This window comes from Erythrolamprus reginae, chromosome 1 (genome assembly GCF_031021105.1).
Source record: "Erythrolamprus reginae isolate rEryReg1 chromosome 1, rEryReg1.hap1, whole genome shotgun sequence".
NCBI classification, from domain to species: domain Eukaryota; kingdom Metazoa; phylum Chordata; class Lepidosauria; order Squamata; family Dipsadidae; genus Erythrolamprus; species Erythrolamprus reginae.
The window spans coordinates 38,363,991-38,385,119 of NC_091950.1; the positions used below are offsets into that span (position 1 = coordinate 38,363,991).

At 41.4% G+C, this 21,129-nt stretch overlaps 1 protein-coding gene across 2 annotated transcripts in view; it reads left to right on the forward strand.

Annotated features, from left to right (window-relative positions):
* Positions 1-21,129, forward strand: part of SLC35F4 (solute carrier family 35 member F4) — a 221,290-nt gene that overhangs the window by 81,995 nt on the left and 118,166 nt on the right. Inside the window, exon 2 of one of the 2 annotated variants that reach the window (XM_070749836.1) lies at positions 15,591-15,683. The exons of the other annotated variant lie outside the window; for it this stretch is intronic. Coding sequence (XP_070605937.1) covers positions 15,591-15,683 — 93 coding nt within the window. The remainder of the gene's footprint in view (positions 1-15,590; positions 15,684-21,129) is intronic. 2 annotated transcript variants of the gene reach the window in all.

Here is a 21,129-nt window from a genome sequence, read left to right on the forward strand (position 1 = left end):
TTTACCTTAGACATCATATTTCAAAAATGTCTTGGACAGGCTCTGTGCAGCTTCCTTGGTGTGAACTAACTTGACAGCTGGAGAGGGTCATGTTGTGAGAAATGGCCAAAGCAGTTCTGCTTCAGGTCCCAAGGCTATCAAGTTGGCATTCTTTTATTGATGTGCTCTCTCTCATTCAGAGTAAAAAAAATTATAACTTTACAACTAAAAAGGAAAATATACTGGAAATCTTTGCAATGTCTCATTTTTTTTTTGCAGTTAGAATCTTTTTTTAAAAAAAATAAACCCACACCAATTAATATATGTATTTCTTTTATTTATTTATTTGCTTTGTCAAGTATGTATTGGTGGTATACAAAGATATAATAATATTTATATACATGATACTAGTAAAAGAGAAACATTAGGAGAGGGGACGGAAGGCACTCTGGTGCATTTAGGCACACACCTTACTGACCTCTTAGGAATCGGAAGAGGTCAACAGTGGATAATCTAAGGGTAAAGTTTTGGGGGTTAGGTGATGATACTACAGAGTCTGGTAGTGAGTTCCATGCATCAACTACTTGATTACTAAAGTCGTATTTCCTGCAGCCGAGTTTAGAGAGGTTTACTTTAAGTTTGTATCTATTGTGTTCTTGTATGTTATTGTGGTTGGAGCTGAAGTAATCGTTGATAGGAAGGATGTTGTAGCAGATGATTTTATGGGCTATGCTTAGGTCGTGTTTAAGGTAAGGTAGTTCTAAATTTTCTAAGCCTAGGATTGTAAGTCTAGTTGCATTGGGTATTATGTTGCAAGTAGAGGATCCTATATCAATGATCCGTTCTATTACGTTGTATGCATAATAATAAATTGCACCCTGGATTTTGTGAGGAAAAACCTTTCTTCTTTTGCTATTAACAGTGTGAGAAATAATATTTCTCTTGCTTTGAAATTTTCATTATTTATTTATCAAATTTATTCGCTGCCCATCTTGTGATTCAGGCAACTCTAAGAGAAAGGAGAAAAACAGTGATGTTAAACTGAATTGTAGTCATATGGATTTTTTTTCCCTAGCAGTTTTCCTACACATGCAGGATTCACTCCCCCCCCCCCAGATCAACTAAATTGATCTGCTGGCTCATTGATCAGATTTGAAGTTCTGGGTTGAGAGAGTGACTGGCTCAAACGCACCCAATCGGCTTTTATGCTGAAGGCAGGAATAATAATAATAATAATAATAATAATAATAATAATAATAATAATTTATTAGATTTGTATGCCGCCCCTCTCCGAAGACTCGGGGCGGCTCACAAGAATAATAAAAACAATATTACAGTGGAACAAATCTAATATTAAAAGAGAAAAAGACATATAAAACCCTATCATTTAAAACCAAACAATACATACATACCAAACATAAAGTATAAAAGCCTGGGGAAGGTGTCTCAGTTCCCCCATGCCTGGTGATATAGGTGGGTCTTGAGTAGCTTATGAAAGACAAGGAGGGTGGGGGCAGTTTGAATCTCCGGGGGGAGTTGATTCCATAGGGCCGGGGCTGCCACAGAGAAGGCTCTTCCCCTGGGGCCCGCCAAATGACATTGTTTAGTCAACGGGACCCGGAGAAGGCCAACTCTGTGGAACCTTATCGGTCGCTGGGATTAGTGCAGTAGCAGGCGGTTCCGGAGGTACTCTGGTCCAGTGCCATGTAGGGCTTTAAAGGTCATAACCAACACTTTGAATTGTGACCGGAAACTGATTGGCAACCAGTGCAGGCCACGGAGTGTTGTAGAAATGGGGGCGAATCTGGGAAGCCCCACGATGGCTCTCGCGGCAGCATTCTGCACGATCTGAAGTTTCCGAAAACTAGAATTCACAGTCATCTGATTTCTACCTTGGTACTTTTATCATGAAAACAAATAAGCTCTCAGAATTGATTGTAATATATAATTTATATATTACAGAATACAGATAGTCTCTGACCTATGACCACAACTGAGCCCTAAACTTCTATTGTTACGTGAGAGTTGTTATGTGCATTTTTCCTATTTTACAATCTGTCTTGCCACACTTGTTAAATGAATTGCTGCAGCTGGAAAGTTACGTCACTTGCTTGTTAAGTGAATTTGGCTTCTCCGTTGACTTTGCTTGTCAGAAGGCCATGAAAGGTGATCACATGGCCCCAGGGACATAGCAACTGTCCTAAATATTGTGCAGCAGTTGCCAAAAAAGCCAACGCAGATCTAGGCTGCATTAACAGAGGGATAGAATTAAGATCACGTGAAGTGTTAATACCACTTTATAAGGCCTTGGTAAGGCCACACTTGGAATACTGCATTCAGTTTTGGTCACCACGATGCAAAAAGGATGTTGAGACTCTAGAAAGAGTGCAGAGAAGAACTACAAAGATGATTTGGGGACTGGAGGCTAAAACATATGAAGAACAGTTGCAGGAACTGGGTATGTCTAGTTTAATAAAAAGAAGGACCAGGGGAGACATGATAGCAGGGTTCCAATATCTCAGGAGTTGCCACAAAGAAGAAGGAATCACCCTATTCTCCAAAGCACCTAAGGGTAGAACAAGAAGCAAGAAGCTTAACAAGGAGAGAAGCTAAACACGGAAAAAAACAACTTAGAAATTTCTTGACACTTAGAACAATTGATCGCTGGAAGTTTTAAAGAAGATATTGGATAACCATGTCTGAAGTAGTGTAGGGTTTCCTGCCTAAGCATCTTTAAAAAAAATGTGACACCTCCCCCATTTGGATCGCTTCTAGTGATGGGCGAACTTAACCCGCACAATTCGGGTTGTTTATTTTTATGTGAAAGGACTGCCCTTTGCTTGCAGCACCACTGCAGTGTCCTTTTTCGTAAAAATAACAATGTTTATTTTTACATGAAGGTCTCCCTTTGAAGGAGCTGGGGAATCCCTCCCACGAAGAGAATCCGGGGGCGGAGCTTTGATGTCACCGGCAGGTTGCTAAGGATGCCAAGGAGATCACTTCCTGGATTCCATGGAATCCAGGAAGTGATCACCTTGGCGTCCTTAGCAACCTTCCGGTGACATCAAAGCTCCGCCCCAGAATCTCTTCATGGGAAGGATTCCCCGTTCGGGTTTGAGTTCGGGTTCGGCCGAATTTTGCGTCAAATTCGGCAGAACTTGCCAAATCCGAACACCGTTGGGTTCGCTCATCACTAATCGCTTCTCCTTCCACTTTCACTGTTTGAAAAAGAGCCCTCTAGCTTGCCCCCAGGTTAATACTGACCTTTATTTCTTCACCCGAAGCACAGCTGATCAGTTCCTCAGTTTTGTGCCGATTCCAATTACTGAGCATTCACGGAAACAAAAATTGCATGATGAGGGGCCATGCGCGTGTACAGAGCATGCGCACATGTGCAAAACGTCACAATGCAAACTGGTGGTAAAGGTAGGTGAAACCCACCCCTGACCCCTTCTAATGTGAAACGGAAGAGTCTGATAAAGACAGCCTTTAAAACGGGTACAAGTTAGTAATTGGTCCTTACCAGAACGGTCGGGATCACAATCCCAGTAGTGATTTTTGTGATGCGCACACATATGGACACACACCCCTGCATGGAATTTGGCTTCTGTGCATGCACAGCAAGTGAAATCTTGTGTGAGGACGCTCGCATGAGCAAGATTTCGGTTATTTTTGCCATTTTTTGCTTCTGCGCATGCACGGAAGCAGAAATATTGTCTGAAATCTCTTGCGTGCATGCATCCTCATGCAATATTTCACTTGCTGTGCTTGTGCAGAAGCAAAATCTTGCACCAATGGGCGTGTGCATGCCCACCAGATGTGCGCGCATGACAGCCTTGGACAGCACACCAGTAGCGCCGAAGAGGAGCAGACCATCACTGATACTAGTGTAACACCACAGTCTCGATAATTATCCTTATATGGAAACTTTTCTTTGAAACTTATATCGGGAGCCCTTGGAGTAGCACAACCTCTCAGTAAAACACGCCTATTGTTCTTTCATGGTTCACTCAACTTACATTTCCATGTGCTTCCATGTGCTTTATCAAATATGCAGCTTAATGGAGAAGTATAACCCCTGGTTGTGGAAAACAGTAAGGAATAAAAGACAAATGAAATTTGGAGCTGATACAACAATTTTAAAGGTTAAAGAGATTTTTTTTTTTAGAGATTTTTACATAAAGTAATTGTGGTTGAATTGCAGCCAATGATTGTTTTATCAAATGTTACTATCAATTGATAAGTATCAATATTCCTATTTTTCTTTCTCAGAGCCATGTAATATATTACTCTCATCTTGTGCAGCTGGTAAAATGGATAATAATCCTGAAAACACATGCTTTGTAAATACATTTGTTTGATTTTAAAGGATCATCAGATTATTAAACTGCTTTTGCTGCAATTTTCCTGTGGAATCCTGTGCAGGTTTACACTGAATTAAGATTTATAATATTCAGCAGGATTTGTTCTTTAGTAAATCTGCTATATTTATTTCCAAAGCAACAGAATATTGGCTTACAAAATGATCTCTAGATTTAGAAATCCTAGTTTGCACAGAATAGCTGTCTGTAGGAGAAGTGGGGGCAGAGTTAAATGCGTCATCAGCTAAGAGTCATTGCATTCTTACCAGCACTCTAAGTCCAACCTCTCCTAAATTCTGTTGACCCTTATCTTGGAGCCAATTTAGTACTGAATTTTAGTTGACCAGATTCTTCTGCATAGGCTTGACTAAATCTTATATGCTGTAACCTAACTGATGCTCTTTATTTTTTATTCCTGACAATAGCATGAGCATGACTGATAATGGCACTGGCTAAGGTTTAGCCTGTCTGGCATGTGTTAAGATTATGATTTGCAGTGTATTGACAGCAGGGACATAATTAGGAACACTTGCAAAACCTTTTAAACCAATACCGAGATACCCAAGAATAGCAAGTTAGAGTCCAAGAGGAAAACAGGGATAGAAAGGAAGTAAAAAATGTGGTGAGAAATGTTTGAAAAATGGCAAGTCTGCAAACAAAGATGGTGACATTTGAAGCATCTGAAAATAAGTTACCGGTATGTGGTTTGCTTATAAGTTGCTGTGTGGCTTGTTTAATGTGTTTGAAGTTGTCATCTGACCCTCATGAAGTGTTTCCTTGTGCAAAGGGAAAAATAATGAGTGTGAACACAAAATCTACAGGGGCGATTTGTTTATAAAAGATAGAAACATAGAAACATAGAAGTCTGACGGCAGAAAAAGACCTCATAGTCCATCTAGTCTGCCCTTATACTATTTTCTGTATTTTATCTTAGGATGGATATATGTTTATCCCAGGCATGTTTAAATTCAGTTACTGTGGATTTATCTACCACGTCTGCTGGAAGTTTGTTCCAAGGATCTACTACTCTTTCAGTAAAATAATATTTTCTCATGTTGCTTTTGATCTTTCCCCCAACTAACTTCAGATTGTGTCCCCTTGTTCTTGTGTTCACTTTCCTATTAAAAACACTTCCCTCCTGGACCTTATTTAACCCTTTAATATATTTAAATGTTTCGATCATGTCCCCCCTTTTCCTTCTGTCCTCCAGACTATACAGATTGAGTTCATTAAGTCTTTCCTGATACATTTTATGCTTAAGACCTTCCACCATTCTTGTAGCCCGACTTTGGACCAGTTCAATTTTGTCAATATCTTTCTGTAGGTGAGGTCTCCAGAACTGAACACAGTATTCCAAATGTGGTCTCACCAGCATTCTATATAGCGGGATCATAATCTCCCTCTTCCTGCTTGTTATACCTCTAGCTATGCAGCCAAGCATCCTACTTGCTTTCCCTACCGCCTGACTGCACTGTTCACCCATTTTGAGACTGTCAGAAATCACTACCCCTAAATCCTTTTCTTCTGAAGTATTTGCTAACACAGAACTGCCAATACAATACTCAGATTGAGGATTCCTTTTCCCCAAGTGCATTATTTTATATTTGGAAACATTAAACTGCAGTTTCCATTGCTTTGACCATTTATCTAGTAAAGCTAAATCATTTACCATATTACAGACGCCTCCAGGAATATCAATCCTATTGCACAGTCATCGGCAAATAGGCAAACCGTCCCTACCAAACCTTCCCCTATGTCACTCACAAACATTAAAAAGAATAGGACCCAGAACAGACCCTTGTGGCACACCGCTTGTAACCTGTCTCTGCTCAGAATACTTGCCATTAACAATAACTCTTTGATGTCTATGCTTCAGCCAGCTGCAAATCCATTGAACTATCCAGGGATTAAGTCCAATCTTCACTAATTTATCTATCAGCTCTTTATGTGGAACCGTATCAAAGGCTTTGCTGAAGTCCTGGTAGGCAATATCCACGGCACCACCTTCATCCATGTTTGGGAGGGAGTTGGCACAATTCTTCTTGAAAAGGAAGAAGGGGTGGTTAAATATAGGTGTCTCAACTTGGTTTTGAAGGACCATTTTTACTTGAACGAAACAGAAATTCAATGACAACAACTAGAATTTAAATTTAGGTGGCAAATTAATTTCTTCTAACTGATGTGCTCCAGAATTATTGGATTTTAAATTCCATTCCTCCCAGCCTGCCTCACATTTCTGAAGAATACCAGACCTAGATGTGTCTGTTTTATATCCATACAAGCTTCTTTGAGACATGACTTGAGTGCTATGGAAAAATAATCAAAGTAATTTATTTGTCTGACGGATATAATTTTTATTAAACAATCTTCAGTTATTATGGTATTGGAAATTCCAAACAATGGTGTAAGCAAAATTTATGTGCTTGAGCATATACCTGGGTTTTGTATGTGTGCGTGTGTTTGTGTATTGTCCTAAAAATGCGAGTTCCAGGTGTAGTCATAGAAGAAATGATAGAAATCACGATCTCTGGAACTTTTTTTTAAAAAAAATATTCATTTATTTATTATTAGAGTCCAACCCCCTGCTCGAGCAGGAATCCTACACTACCCCATTCAGATGGCAGTCCAATATCTTCTTGAATACATCGAGTGTTCTGGAGTGGTGAGGAAAGAAGGAGGGCAAAATCTGAAAGGCATGCGGATCTGGCTGGGTCGTAGGATTCCTGTCCTCCTCCTCTTTCTCTCTGAACATAGGAGGAATGGACCAAGCCTGGGAGCCCTGCTTGGCTACTGCCTGAGTGGTTGGTACAATGCACCGGTTGGTACAAAGCAATCTGCCCCTGTACCTTGGTATATATCAAGATGTGTAACAAAATCAAAACAAGTCAGAATATAACAAGTGGAGTGGAGTGGAATGGAACAGGTACACAGATTCTCAATTCGGTTGTTTAAAATCCAGCTTTTTTTAAGATGGTGGAAAGCACCTGTGGACCTCTCTATGAAGGGAATTACAGAGTGTTGGCATCTCAGAACCTCCACAGGCCTTTCTTACCCTCATTATGACTGTAACTTTATTTTATTTTATTTTATTTTATTTTATTTTATTTTATTTTATTTTATTTTATTTTATTTTATTTTATTTTATTTTATTTTATTTTATTTTATTTTATTTTATTTTATTTTATTTTATTTTATTTTATTTTATTTTATTTTATTTTATTTTATTTTATTTTATTTTATTTTATTTTATTTTATTTTATTTTATTTTATTTTATTTTATTTTATTTTATTTTATTTTATTTTAATTTATTCATTCATTCATTCATTCATTCATTCATTCATTCATTCATTTATTTATTTATTAGATTTGTACGCCGCCCCTCTCCAAAGACTCGTGGCGGCTAACAACAATAAAGAAAACAATGTAACAAATCCAATGTTAAAAAGCAATCTAAAAAACCCCAATTTAAAAGACCAATCATACAAACAAGCATACCATATATAAATTCTATAAGCCTAGGGGGAAGGGAAAAAGTTTCAATTCCCCCATGCCTGACGACAGAGGTGGGTTTTAAGGAGCTTGCGAAAGGCAAGGAGGGTGGGGGCAACTCTGATATCTGGGGGGAGCTGGTTCCAGAGGGTCGGGGCCGTCACAGAGAAGGCTCTTCTCCTGGGTCCCGCCAAATGACATTGTTTAGTCGACGGGACACGGAGGGCATTGGATTTGGTATTGTGTACTGTACTGTTTTTTTTTTTTTTTTAATTATTGTTGTGAGCCGCCCCGAGTTTGCGGAGAGGGGCGGCATATAAATCCAATAAACCTAAACCATAAACCTAGAAGGCCAACTCTGTGGGTCGCTGGGATTTGTGCGGCTGGGATTGTTGCTTGTATCCTAAGATTTTATTAATATTGATTGTTTCTTCATTGCTTATTTGACCCCTATGACAATCATTGTGTTGTTGTACCTCATGAGTCTTGACAAATGTATCTTTTCTTTTATGTGCACTGAGAGCATATGCACCAAGACAAATTCCTTGTGTGTCCAATCACACTTAGCCAATAAAAATTCTATTCTATTCTATTCCATTCCATTCCATTCCATTCTATTCTCATTAGCAAAAAGAACAGAATCACCATGAAATGGAGTGTATGGAAGAGCATGCTCAAGTGTAGTAATAGGCAACCAAAATTTTTACTGCCACACTGTGGGTGTGGCTTGTTTTGTGGGTGTGGCTTGGTGGCTATGTGCCTGGGTAGGAGTGGCTTGCTGGCGATGTGACCAGGTGGGAGTGGCTTGAACGATCATCATCGATCAAGTGAACTGTTAAGTCCTCAATTTACAACCTCACCAGTGTCGCTTGATGGGGTGACAATTTGCTTGCCGTTTCCTGCTTTTTTCCTCTTTCCTCCTTCCTGGCCTCGTAAGGTGGCCACCTGAGGCTGGAGAGGAGCCAGGCAGGAGACAGGGAAGCTCATCTGAGGCCAGGAAGGAGGAAAGAGGAAAAAAGTGAGGTGCGTACAGCAGCAGCAGCAGGGGAAAAAAAAGAGAACTGAGTCGAAACCAGTAATCCAGGAAGCGACAGCTGCTGATCAGCTGGAGCTGTACACATCATCTTCATTTCCGCCAGTAGAACTGCGTTCCACCCCATCCTGCCTGCTGCCCACCCCTGCTTAGGGGACCATAATCCATAAAGTAATGAAAGATGTGTTGCTGACGTTCTCATGTCAAAATCTGTTCATCTGTTTATTTTTATTTATTTATTTATTTATTCATTTGTCCAATACACAATACATATGGAAGAGAATAGACATAGATAATAGATAGATAAAGATAATATGTAAAAATAGAGGAGAAGATATACGAAAGGAAGAAAAGATATATGATATATAAGATAAAGGAAAGACAATTGGACAGGGGACGAAAGGCACACTAGTGCACTTATGTAAGCCCCTTACTGACCTCTTAGGAACCTGGAGAGGTCAATCGTGGATAGTCTAAGGGAGAAATGTTGGGGGTTAGGGGTTGACACTATTGAGTCTGGTAATGAGCTCCACGCTTCAACAACTCGATTGTTAAAGTCATATTTTTTACAGTCAAGTTTGGAGCGGTTAATATTAAGTTTGAATCTGTTGCGTGCTCTTGTGTTGTTGCGGTTGAAGCTGAAGTAGTCATTGACCGGTAGGACGTTGCAGCATATGATCTTGTGGGCAATCCTTAAATCGTGTTTTAGGCGCCGTAGTTCTAAGCTTTCTAGACTCAGGATTGTTAGTCTATTTTCGTAGGGTATTCTGTTTCGAGTGGAGGAGTGAAGGGCTCTTCTGGTGAAATATCTTTGGACGTTTTCAAGGGTTAGGGTTTTAAAAACTAAGGTTCTTCCTTAAGATCAGAATTATTTACATTTTTAGAAACTGTGCCGGAGTAGCTTGTCATTGCCTTGCAGGTGTTTTTAGACTTCCTAGTCAGGTCTACAGCTGTGGTATCCCCTGGAGTCTTTCACCCAAGTATTAACAGAGGCTGACATTTCTTAGCTTCCTAAATCAGCCAGGTGCTGCCATCTGCTGATTCCTCTTTGTGCTTTTTTTCTTCTCAGGTGGAAATCAAAAAGATCACAAAGACAAGTTTGACACTGCAGCATGTGTGGCTAATAATAAATCATCTTAGTCCAAAAAAGGATTTTGATATTAAAAGATTTTTTACATTTACTTTAGGCCTGTGTCTAAGAGTTTATGATTGGTTAAAAAAACAGAAATTTGAAATAGGAATAAATGGACAATTCTTTTAAGGATAGGTAAAAATCAGATCATCCATTACAGCATTCTTTGCTGTGATCTGTGTTTTTTAATTTGTTCATAAATGGCAAAGGATTTTTAGAAAAAGAAAAAAAAGCTTCAAGAGTTGTTAACTTAATCCTACGTAGCTTCTGCTCTGGCAATCTCACACTACTAACCACAGCATACAAAACTTTCACCAGACCAATTCTTGAATATAGTTCATCTGTCTGGAACCCACACCACATTTTGGACATAAACACTCTAGAAAATGTCCAGAGATACTTTATCAGAAGAGCCCTTCACTCCTCCACTCGCAACCGGATACCCTACCAAACTAGACTTACAATCCTAGGTTTAGAAAGCTTAGAACTACGTTGCCTTAAGCATGATCTAAGCATAGCCCATAAAATCATATGCTACAACGTCCTTCTTGTCAATGACTATTTTAGCTTCAACCACAACAACACACGAGCACACAACATGATCAAGGTCTTTTTGAAGGGTAGCAGCATTGTTGGTGGTGTTAAATACAGTACTGTAGTTTAACATCATCAGCAAAGAGAATGCAGTTGCCTATAATATGGTCACAAAGATCATGCATGTAGAGTATGAAGAGTGTTGGTCCTAGAACACTGACTTGAAGGACACCACTGTTGACAGGAATAGGACTTGATATGGCACTTCCTATTTTGACCACTTGTTGTCTGTTAGACAGGAACCTGGTTATCCAATCATGTAGGAGTCCAGAGATGCCATAGGATTTTAGTTTCAGAAATAGTTTGTCGTGTACTACTGAATCAAAGGCTTTATGAAAGTTTATGTAAATTATGTCTATTGTTTTACCCTGATCAAGTTGAGTGGTCCATATGTTTTTGCAGTGTAAGAGTTGCAGATTACAGGATAATTTTTTCCTGATGGAATTTCCAAGATGAAAATTTCCAAGATTTCCATGTTGGAGGAAAACCTTGACTCGTTTAGATCTTTGTCCAACTTTTAGTCACCACATCTCATTGGCATCAATCATTTTCTCTATCAAGCCTCTTCTGTTTTTTCAAACAACTTATTAGTTTATTTTTCAGGATGAGAAAGACAAATATTTTAGTAATCTAATGGGACCCCTACGTTTGGCTAGACTTGTCTTTTAATTTTCTGTAATGGCAGCAATTAAATGGCTTTAGCTGAGCTCTCTGGATGAGGTCTACATTTTCTTCAGAAAATATTCATGCAATTAAATTATAGTGAGATATTATATTATTCCAAAAAGAAGGGAAAAAGCAAGGTGATGCCTATGAGAGAGACTTTCACGCTACTCCATCACCAATAGCATGCTTCTAAAGTTACCTCTTCCCCCAAATTGTCTTTCCCTTTTTGCCTAACTTTGTTAATCTCTTTAAACATCCTTTGACTAAAATTTAAAACTGTGAACCTGTAGCGCTACTCTTTTCCTTCTCAACCATTCATATATTGGAGAATTACTTGCTGGAGTTGTGGCTTTTGTAACACACTTACATGTGCTGGGGCTTTTGGGGACATCTGCAATGGGGGATGGAGTGTTTTGTTAAGATGTTGCCTCTAATCCCATCATCAAGGCCCCACCTTCTTTTATATGATCATAAGAGACATTAAAAAACACCCAGCAGTTTTGATTGCCTAGTTGTGGCCAACATCTTGACTGATCCCACTGTCAGATTTTTCTAACTTGTAATCAGAATCTGGTTGATTACACTATTACTTATAATGAACTATGATTTTCAAGGGTTAGGAAGGGCATTGAGAAGATTGATTGTACTTCTCAATCAGTGTAGCAAAAAATTCCATTTCCTCCTTTCGCATCCTCCGTTGCCCAGCATCATGTTTAAGGACTAGTCACTTCTGATTACCAGAGGAAGCACAGAACTACAAGTACTGGGTTAATTAATGTGTCATGCTTGTTTTAATTTGAGTTTTGTATGAAACTACCATTGTGTTCTTAATAATGACTTAAGGGTCAGTGCAAGATGCAATTCCACCTACTGGGTATTTGATAATTGGTAACCAGCAGGGATGGGTTTCTCTTACCTTTTCCTACCGGTGCGCATCGTGACATTTTGCACATCCCCTTGCAGAATTTTGCTTCCGCGCATGTGCATGTTCTGTCGAGCTCTCTGGTAGAATCCTCCCAAAAATTCACAGGTACAAATTTCACACACACACACACGTTTGAAAATTCAAAACAATGTTCTTTATACCAAAAATTCAAATAAACTAAGCCCTCTTTTGGTATAGCAAAGAGCACTCGTCTCCAAACAAACTGGTAATTTGTACAAGTCCCTTATCAGTTCTGTGATACTTAGCTTGCAGCTGTGAGGCAATTCACAGTCCTTCTTCTTTCACAAAGTGAAACACACTTTGCCCTGGTTTAGTTTCAAAGTGGGGGAAAATCAGTACACAAAAAGTCAAAGTCAGTAAATCAGTCAAGAAACACAACGATCAGATAATCCTCCACAATGGCCAAACCCACAGGCTGCTATTTATAGCAGCCTCACTAATTACCACAGCCCCACCCAACCACAGGTGGCCTCATTTTCTTTGATAATAATCTCTCAGTTGTTGCTGCCTATGCATCGCTCTCTGCATGCGTGGCTGTATCATTAACTCTTGTTCTGAATCCAAGGAGGAGCTAGATAATTGATCTCCTTCTGAGCTGTCTGCCACACTCTCTTCCTCCCTGTCACTCATGTTTTCTTGGTCAGAGGAGCCTTCATCAGCAGATTCCACCGGGGGCAAAACAGGCCTGCAGCATGTGGATGTCTCCCCCACATCCACAGTCCTTGGGGCAGGAGCAGGGCCAGAGCTAACCACAACAGTGCAGAGGGATGATTTTGTTAGTATGTCTCGGTGCAGCTAGGCTGCGAGACCTTCGACATACACAGAGCAGAGTTTAAGGTAAGAGTGTGGATGTGTGATACAGCCAGTAACGACACAGACTTAGTATGCTAAACAAGTATTATTTACACACACACATATATTTTCAAGCACAAAGCAGAAATAAATAACAAATCGCACATAGCAGCACGAAGCAGAATATACTCCCCCCACAAGGTAAAGGCAAAGAATGAATGAGCTATCCAGCATCATCATAGGGAGAGATTGCTGGCGCCCTCTTATGGTGAACCAGCCAAAGTCCTTAAAGGTATATTGCATCTATAAAGGTACAAACTACAATTGGTAGTTTACATACATGGCAACCCCAATTACTGGTGAGTACCATGTACTAACACATTTTACTTCCGTGCATGCTTAGAGAGCCAAAACAAATCACCAAAAATTAGGAAAAAAAGATGGCGGTGTGCATGGACGGCAAAGACAGCACCGGAGCCATCGCAGAAAAAATTGCATCATTGGTGGGCCACTTCCGGAGTGGCGCACTGGGCCGTATGGGTAGGAACCCACTTCTGGTAGCCAGGAAGGCAAGACATTCAAGAGATACTTAGAGCCACGTGTAGTGCAGTGGTTAGGGTGCAGTACTGCAAGCTATTTCTGCTGATCACCAGCTGCCAGCAGTTTGGCAGATCGAATCTCACTACCGGCTCAAGGTTGACTCAGCCTTCCATCCTTCCGAAGTGGGTAAAATGAGGACCCAGATTGTTGGGGGCAAAACATGCTGACTCTGTAAGCCGCTTAGAGGGAGCTGTAAAGCACTGTGAAGTGGTATATAAGTCTAAATGCTACTGCTATTGCTAACTTCACTTATACCTTCAAGATGGTGAACATAGCTAATATTCCTTCTCTTCCTATTTTCACCACCAATAATTTGGGCTGAGAGAGAGTGACTGGCCCAAAATTATCCGGTCAGCTTTCATGACTACAGGGGGATTAGGACTCACAAACTTCCATTTTCTAGCTGGAACCTGAAACCTAGGTCAAACTGATTAAATTAAGCCATTCATTCACTCTCTCACTCATTCATACTCTCTCTCTCTCTCTCTTTCGTTTTCCTTCTGCTTCATCTGAAAATATTTAATACAGTGGTACCTCTACCTAAGAACGTCTCTACTTAAGAACTTTTCTAGATAAGAACTGGGTGTTCAAGATTTTTTTGCCTCTTCTCAAGAACCATTTTCCACTTACAAACCTGAGCCTCTGAAATTGTAACCGGAAAAGGCAGGGAGAAGCCTCCGTGGAGCCTCTGTAGGAATCTCTTGGGAGGAAACAGGGCCAGAAAAGGCAGGGAGAAGACTTTGTGGGACCTCTCTAGGAATCCCCTGGGAAGAAACAGGGCCTCTACCCTCCATGTGGTTTCTCCAATCACACACATTATTTGCTTTTATATTGATTCCTATGGGAAAAATTGCTTCCTCTTACAAACTTTTCTACTTAAGAACCTGGTCACGGAACGAATTAAGTTTGTAAGTAGAGGTACCACTGTATGTGTGGTCCTTGAGTAATAACTGAATATCAGTTCCCTATGCAAATATCATGGTTGTTATAATTCCAAATTAATAAACATTCTGTTACCTTTTTTAAAAAATGCCAACCTCATATATAATGCCTGTAGCAATTTCAGCTGAGTTTGAAATCTTCCATAAGTTCCGTTTGAAAGACCCTTAAAAAAAATAAAGTCTTTATATGTGGTCACAGGCTTTGGTGGTATACTTGGTTTGAAGGACCAGACATTTCCATTGTAAAGTGTTGTCCAAAGGGGATAGTCATTAACCCAAGTGTAGTTCCACAGTCAAGGCCCAGTTTCACTAAAATGCATTCACTTTTGCATGTTAAAGAACTCTGCCACCCAAGTAAGTTAAATGGATGGGTTAAATGTTTTTTAAGTGCTCACAGCAAAGAAGTGAGCATGGCAGATCATTTTCCTGGCTTGAAATATATTTCCGAAGGCAGCAGTAAATTATTTTTAGGAGGGGAAGTGTGAATATCTGGAAAAGCTGAATGGTTACCGGCAATACTAGGCACTATCAATTGCTTTGTATTCTGCCATTAATCTTTTAAAATGGATTTCTTTGGCCAGCTATCTTGTGCACACTTACAATAAGCATCATTAAAGGTTACTGTAATCCACATGGGGACTTAATTAGGAGTAGAAGACCATAGGATTGCATTGCTATTAATTTAAACTGCCATTTGCTTATTGTTTACCATGCAAAAAGAGCTCAAAGGGAGGTGTGTACACACACACACACACACACACACACACACACTATACATCTGTAAGCAACAAAATAATTAAAAACCTTGTGGTTCAGGTATTCATCCTTACACTCTATAAAGGAAGGAGATAGCTGACTATTGCATTGCTGGACTTTAGACATTTTTTCAATATGGGATTGTTCGCCTGTAGTTTTTTAAAAAAATAAATATTTGGTCAATAGTGGCGCAGCAGGTGAGTGACTGGACAATAAGCAGAGTTAGATAGAGAAGCTGCTCAGTCAGGCTTAAAGATTCAGGACACAGCTCAGTGGAGGCTGTTACTTTTATATTGCCAGCCCCTGGAATAGCATCCCCCCTGAAGATCCATGCACCTCCCATCCTGATGATGTTCAGGAAAAGTTGGCTGTTCTCCCAGACCTTGGAGGAGGGTAAGTGTTGAGACCTGTAAGATATTTTGCAATGCATGGATTTTCTTCTGGAGTTTTATAACCTGTACCTTTCGTTGCTTGTTGCTTTTAAAAAGTAAGGTGTAGAGCAGTGTTTTTCAACTCAAGGGTTCCGCAAGGGTCAGCCAGGGGTTCTGTTAATTAATGAGGGGAAAAAAACCCCGACCAGGAGCAGCAGAAGCCCTCGCCACCCCCTCCATCTTACTCCGCTTTTGCCTCCTCCTCCTCCCAGAACGCCATTTCCTCCCGCCCGACAGCTGCAAACGGCAACCAAGCTGTCAGGTGGGGAGAAACCCCCATGGGTCAGAGCTCCAAACCACCCAGCTGCTCCAGCTCTCTGGACCACGGCCACCCCTGCCGATCCTCCCTTCACTGTTTCTTTTTGGCGGGGGCGCTGCCCTGGAAAGAAGAGGCGCAGGGAGCCCCTCCCCACCATCCCCGGGCTAAAGGGACCTGAGTGATGTCCGCACTTTTTCCCCCCTTCTGAGAGAGAAGGGAGAGAGAAATGAGAGAAAGATTGATAGAGAAAATAGAATAGAATAGAATAGAATAGAATTTTATTGGCCAAGTGTGATTGGACACACAAGGAATTTGTCTTGGTGCATATGCTCTCAGCGTACATAAAATAAAATATACATTTGTCAAGAATCATATGGTACAACACTTAATGATTGTCATAGGGGTCAAATAAGCAATGAAGAAGCAATATTAATAAAAATCTTAGGATATAAGCAACAAGTTACAGTCATACAGTCAACATGGGAGGAAATGGGTGAAAGGAATGATGAGAAAAACTAGTAGAAAAGAAGTGCAAATTTAGTAGAAATTTAGTAGAGAGAGAGAGAGAGAGAGAGGGAGGAGAGGGAAACAAATGGCATAGGCCCAGACTACCTACGAGACCGCCTTCTGCCGCATGAATCCCAACGACCGGTGAGGTCCCACAGAGTTGGTCTTCTTAGGGTCCCATTGACCAAGCAATGTCTGCTGGCAGGACCTAGGGGAAGAGCCTCTGGAATCAGCTCCCCTGGAAATTCGTACTGCCCCCACCCTCCTTGCCTTCCAAAAGAGTTTAAAAACTAATCTTTGCTGCCAGGCCTGGGGTTACTAGATCTCTCTCCCCCTGACCAATGAATTGAGTGAATGTTGAATGTTTCTAGTATGATTGTAGAATGAATTGTTATGGAAGTTTTTTTAACATCAGAATTTTAAGGATTGTTTTTTATGTATATTAATTGGATTGTTTATCACTATCTCTTTTATGTGCTGTGAGCCGCCCCGAGTCCTTGGAGAGGGGTGGCACACAAATCCAATTAAACTCAAAGTCAAATGAGAGAGAGAAGGGAGAGAAAGAAAAAGGGAGAGGAAGAAGAAAGAGAGAGAAAAACAGAAATGAAAGTGAGTGGAGAGAGTCTGTAGAGAGTCATTTGGGGTTGGGTGGCCTCTAAGTCGCATAAATAAAACGAACGCATGTAGTGTAAGAAGCTCCACATTTTGAAAATGGGCAAATTTAAAGTTGAGTACACTCCAGGACACACTCATAAAATAATGCAGGTATTTTGTATCTGTATACTGTAGGAATGGTGTGCTATTCATAAAATAGCAGCCACCGTAGGCATGCCCAATCAACAAACATCTATTTGCCAGAAACATGCAGAATTGGTGGTGGTGGTGGGAAACGGCACACTGGTAGTAGAAATGGAGCTGCGTGCACAACTCCAGGTAACTGGTGGGCAGGTGCGGACATCGGAGCAAGATTTGGCTTCTGCACATGTGCAGGAAGCAAAATCTCACGAGAGGACGTACGTGCGTGTGAGATTTCCACAGTTTTTGCTTCTGTGCATGCATGGAGCCAAAAGTAATCACCGCACTCTCGCATGCCCATGCATCTTCTTGCAAGATTTGTTTCTGGCAAATGCACAGAAGCCAAATCTTGCTCCAACGGGACAGGGGTTCCAACTTACCACCGCTACGGATGCTGATATGCATGCAGCTCTGAGTGACTAGTGGGCACACCCGTGGACCTTCTCACAAGATTTGCTTTCTGCGCATGCGCAGAAGCCAAATTTTGCTCCGACACACATGTATGCTCGCAGGTCACCTGGAGCTGTGCGCACATCAGCATCGGTAGGGGCGGCACGTTGGAACCCCAGCCTGGACGCATGGTTCTGACAAATGAAGGCAAATACATGTGTCCCATGATAATGTCGTAGGATCCAGTCTGGGTCGATCATCAGGACCAGAAGTTAAGTCTTCTGAGCTTTTGGACTCGTGCTGGAGCCCATCCTCAGGGACCACTTTTCTCAATAGAATCTGCAAGAGAGAAGTTCCCTGGGGATGGGCTTCAGCACGAGTCCAAAAGTATTTATTTGTTTATTTTATTTTATTTTATTTTATTTTATTTTATTTTATTTTATTTTATTTTATTTTATTTTATTTTATTTTATTTTATTTTATTCATTTGACTTAATTAATTAATTAATTAATTAATTAATTAATTAATTAATTAATTAATTAATTAATTCAACTTCTATGCCGCCCAATCCCGTAGGATTCAGGGCAGCTTTTGAAGACTAAATCTGTTCTGACCCAGCTCTCCAAACACGACAAGCCCTCCGAAGTTAACACAAAGATTCCTTTAATTAGGAGTTCTGGCAAAAAGTTTCTCTCTCACCGCAGGCTAACAAGTCGGGCCAGCTGGACGATGAATAGTTGTCTGCCACATGTATTCATCTCCACCACCTACCTTTTATCCCCAGAGCCAGGTGGGGCTTTGCTCTTCCGTCTAGTGAAGGGCTGCCTGTCGCCGGCGCTCCCGGTGGTGGGTGCGGGTGTGCACACATCCGGCGCTCCCGGTGGTGGGTGCGGGTGTGCACACATCCGGCGGGTGCGTGGGCGAATGCCAGCATGATATTTGGCTTCTGCGCATGTGCAGAAAGTAAAATCTCATGTGAGGATGTTCGTGCACATGAGATTTTGCCCATTTTTGACGATTTGCTTGTCAAACTACTGAAAATCTGTGAAATCTCATGTGTACAAGCAGCCTCGCTTGAGATTTCACTTCCTGTGCATGCCCAGAAGCTGAATCTCGCATGGGCATGCATGTGCATTTGTCGGGAACATGGAGATGCATGCGCATCTCCATTTTTCCAACCGGGACTGCGCACCGGACCGTCCATGCAGCAGCCCATTACTGCTTCCATCCCAAGGATGGGCCCAAAGATTTCCACTGCTTTATTATCTTCTGCCTTCTGAACATCAGGCACTGGGTCCATGTGTTCATCCTCTTCCTCATCAGCTCTGGGGGCCGTTGACTCTCCATCTGAGGGCTGTCAGACAGCCCAGGCTCCGCCTCTCTCTCTTTCTGACAGCTCCATTCCCTTTTCCCCCTCAGAGCTTTCATGTTGCCACCTGACCTATAAAGCCCTACATGACATCGGACCAGATTACCTGCGGGACCGCTTCCTGTTGCAGGAGTCCCAGCAATCGGTCAGATCCCACAGAGTTGGCCTTCTCCAGGTCCCATAAACTAGACAGTGTTGCTTGGCAGGGCCTAGGGGAAGAGCCTTCTCTGTGGGGGCTCCAGCCCTCTGGAATCAGCTCCCTCTGGATATTTGCACTGTCCCCACCATCCTCACCTTCTGCAAGAATCTGAAAACCTATTTATGCCACCAGTCTTGGGGTCATTAGATCCTAGTTCTGCCCGACGAGTGTGATGTATGCTTGTTGTTTGAATGTGAGTGAATGATTTTTAATGTTCCAGGGTTTTTACAGTAGTTAGTTATATTAATTGGATTTTAGATATTGATATTGTATACTGTTTTTTGTAATGTTGTGAGCCATCCCGAGTCCTCAGAGAGGGGTGTCATACAAATTATTATTATTATTATTATTATTATTATTATTATTATTATCATCATCATCATCATCATCATCATCATCATCATCTGGTGAGGTATTATCAGTACGCCGATGATACCCAGCTTTACATGTCCACCCCATGTCCAGTCAACGAAGCAGTGGAAGTGATGTGCCGGTGCCTGGAGGCTGTTGGGGCCTGGATGGGTGTCAACAGACTCAAACTCAACCCTGATAAGATGGAGTGGCTGTGGGTTTTGCCTCCCAGGGACAATCCTATCTGTCTGTCGTTCACCCCGGGGGGGGGTATTATTGCCTCCCTCAGAGAGGGTTCGCAACTTGGGCGTCCTCCTCGATCCACAGCTAACATTAGAAAACCATCTATCAGCTGTGACGAGGGGGCGTTTGCCCAGGTTCGCCTGGTGCACCAGTTGTGGCTCTATTTGGACCGGGAGTCACTGCTCACAGTCACTCATGCCCTCATCACCTCAAGGCTCGACTACTGTAATGTTCTCTACATGGGGCTACCTCTGAAGAGTGTTCGGAAACTTCAGATCGTGCAAAATGCAGCTGCGAGAGCACTCATGGGCTTTCCCAGATATGCCCATGTCACACCAATCCTCCGCAGTCTGCATTGGTTGCCGATCAGTTTATGGTCACAATTCAAAGTGTTGGTTATCATTTATAAAGTCCTTCATGGCATTGGACCAGAATACCTCCAAGACCGCCTTCTGCCACACGAATCCCAGCGACCGGTTAGGTCCCACAGAGTCTGATGGGACCCAGGGGAAGAGCCTTCTCTGTGGTGGCTCTGACCCTCTGGAACCAACTCCCCCCGGAGATTAGAATTGCTCCCACCCTCCTTGTCTTTCATAAACTCCTTAAAACCCATCTCTGTCGCCAGGCATGGGGGAATTGAGACACTCTCCCCCCGGGCCTACACAGTTTATGTCTGGTATGTTTGTATGTATGTTTTTGCTTTTTAATAAGGTTTTTTTTTACTGACTTTTTAATTCTTAGATTTGTCTTACATTGTTTTATTATTGCTGTGAGCCGCCCTGCGTCTGTGGATAGGGGCGGCATACAAATCTAAATAATAATAATAATAATAATAATAATAATAATAATAATAATAATAATAATTTATTAGATTTGTATGCCGCCCTTCTCCAAAGACTCCAAATACAATTAATAACTAATAATAATAAATAAATAAATGCTAACCCTGATCCTCCATTCCTCCTCCTCCTCCAATTCAGCTGCTGGAGGGGCCAACGGCCGACAGGCCATAACAAAATCTTTGGTTCTGGTGACCAGTCTAGGTTGGATCCTGCAACATGGCTCTGAAGTTGATCCCCATCTTTCAAGATGCTTCCAATTACCCTTGTTTTGCTCTGCTTTATTTTGCATGGCTTTTCTGGGTGGAGGAACCGTAGATCTTCTGAGATGTAAAAATGAACCCTGCAGGCTGCTGTTCGTCTTTGCAACCTTTTGGCTTTCCTTTTAATTATAGCATCTATAATTAAAACCATCTTGAATAAGTCATGAAGTCGGGCATGCAGGGAGCCTACTA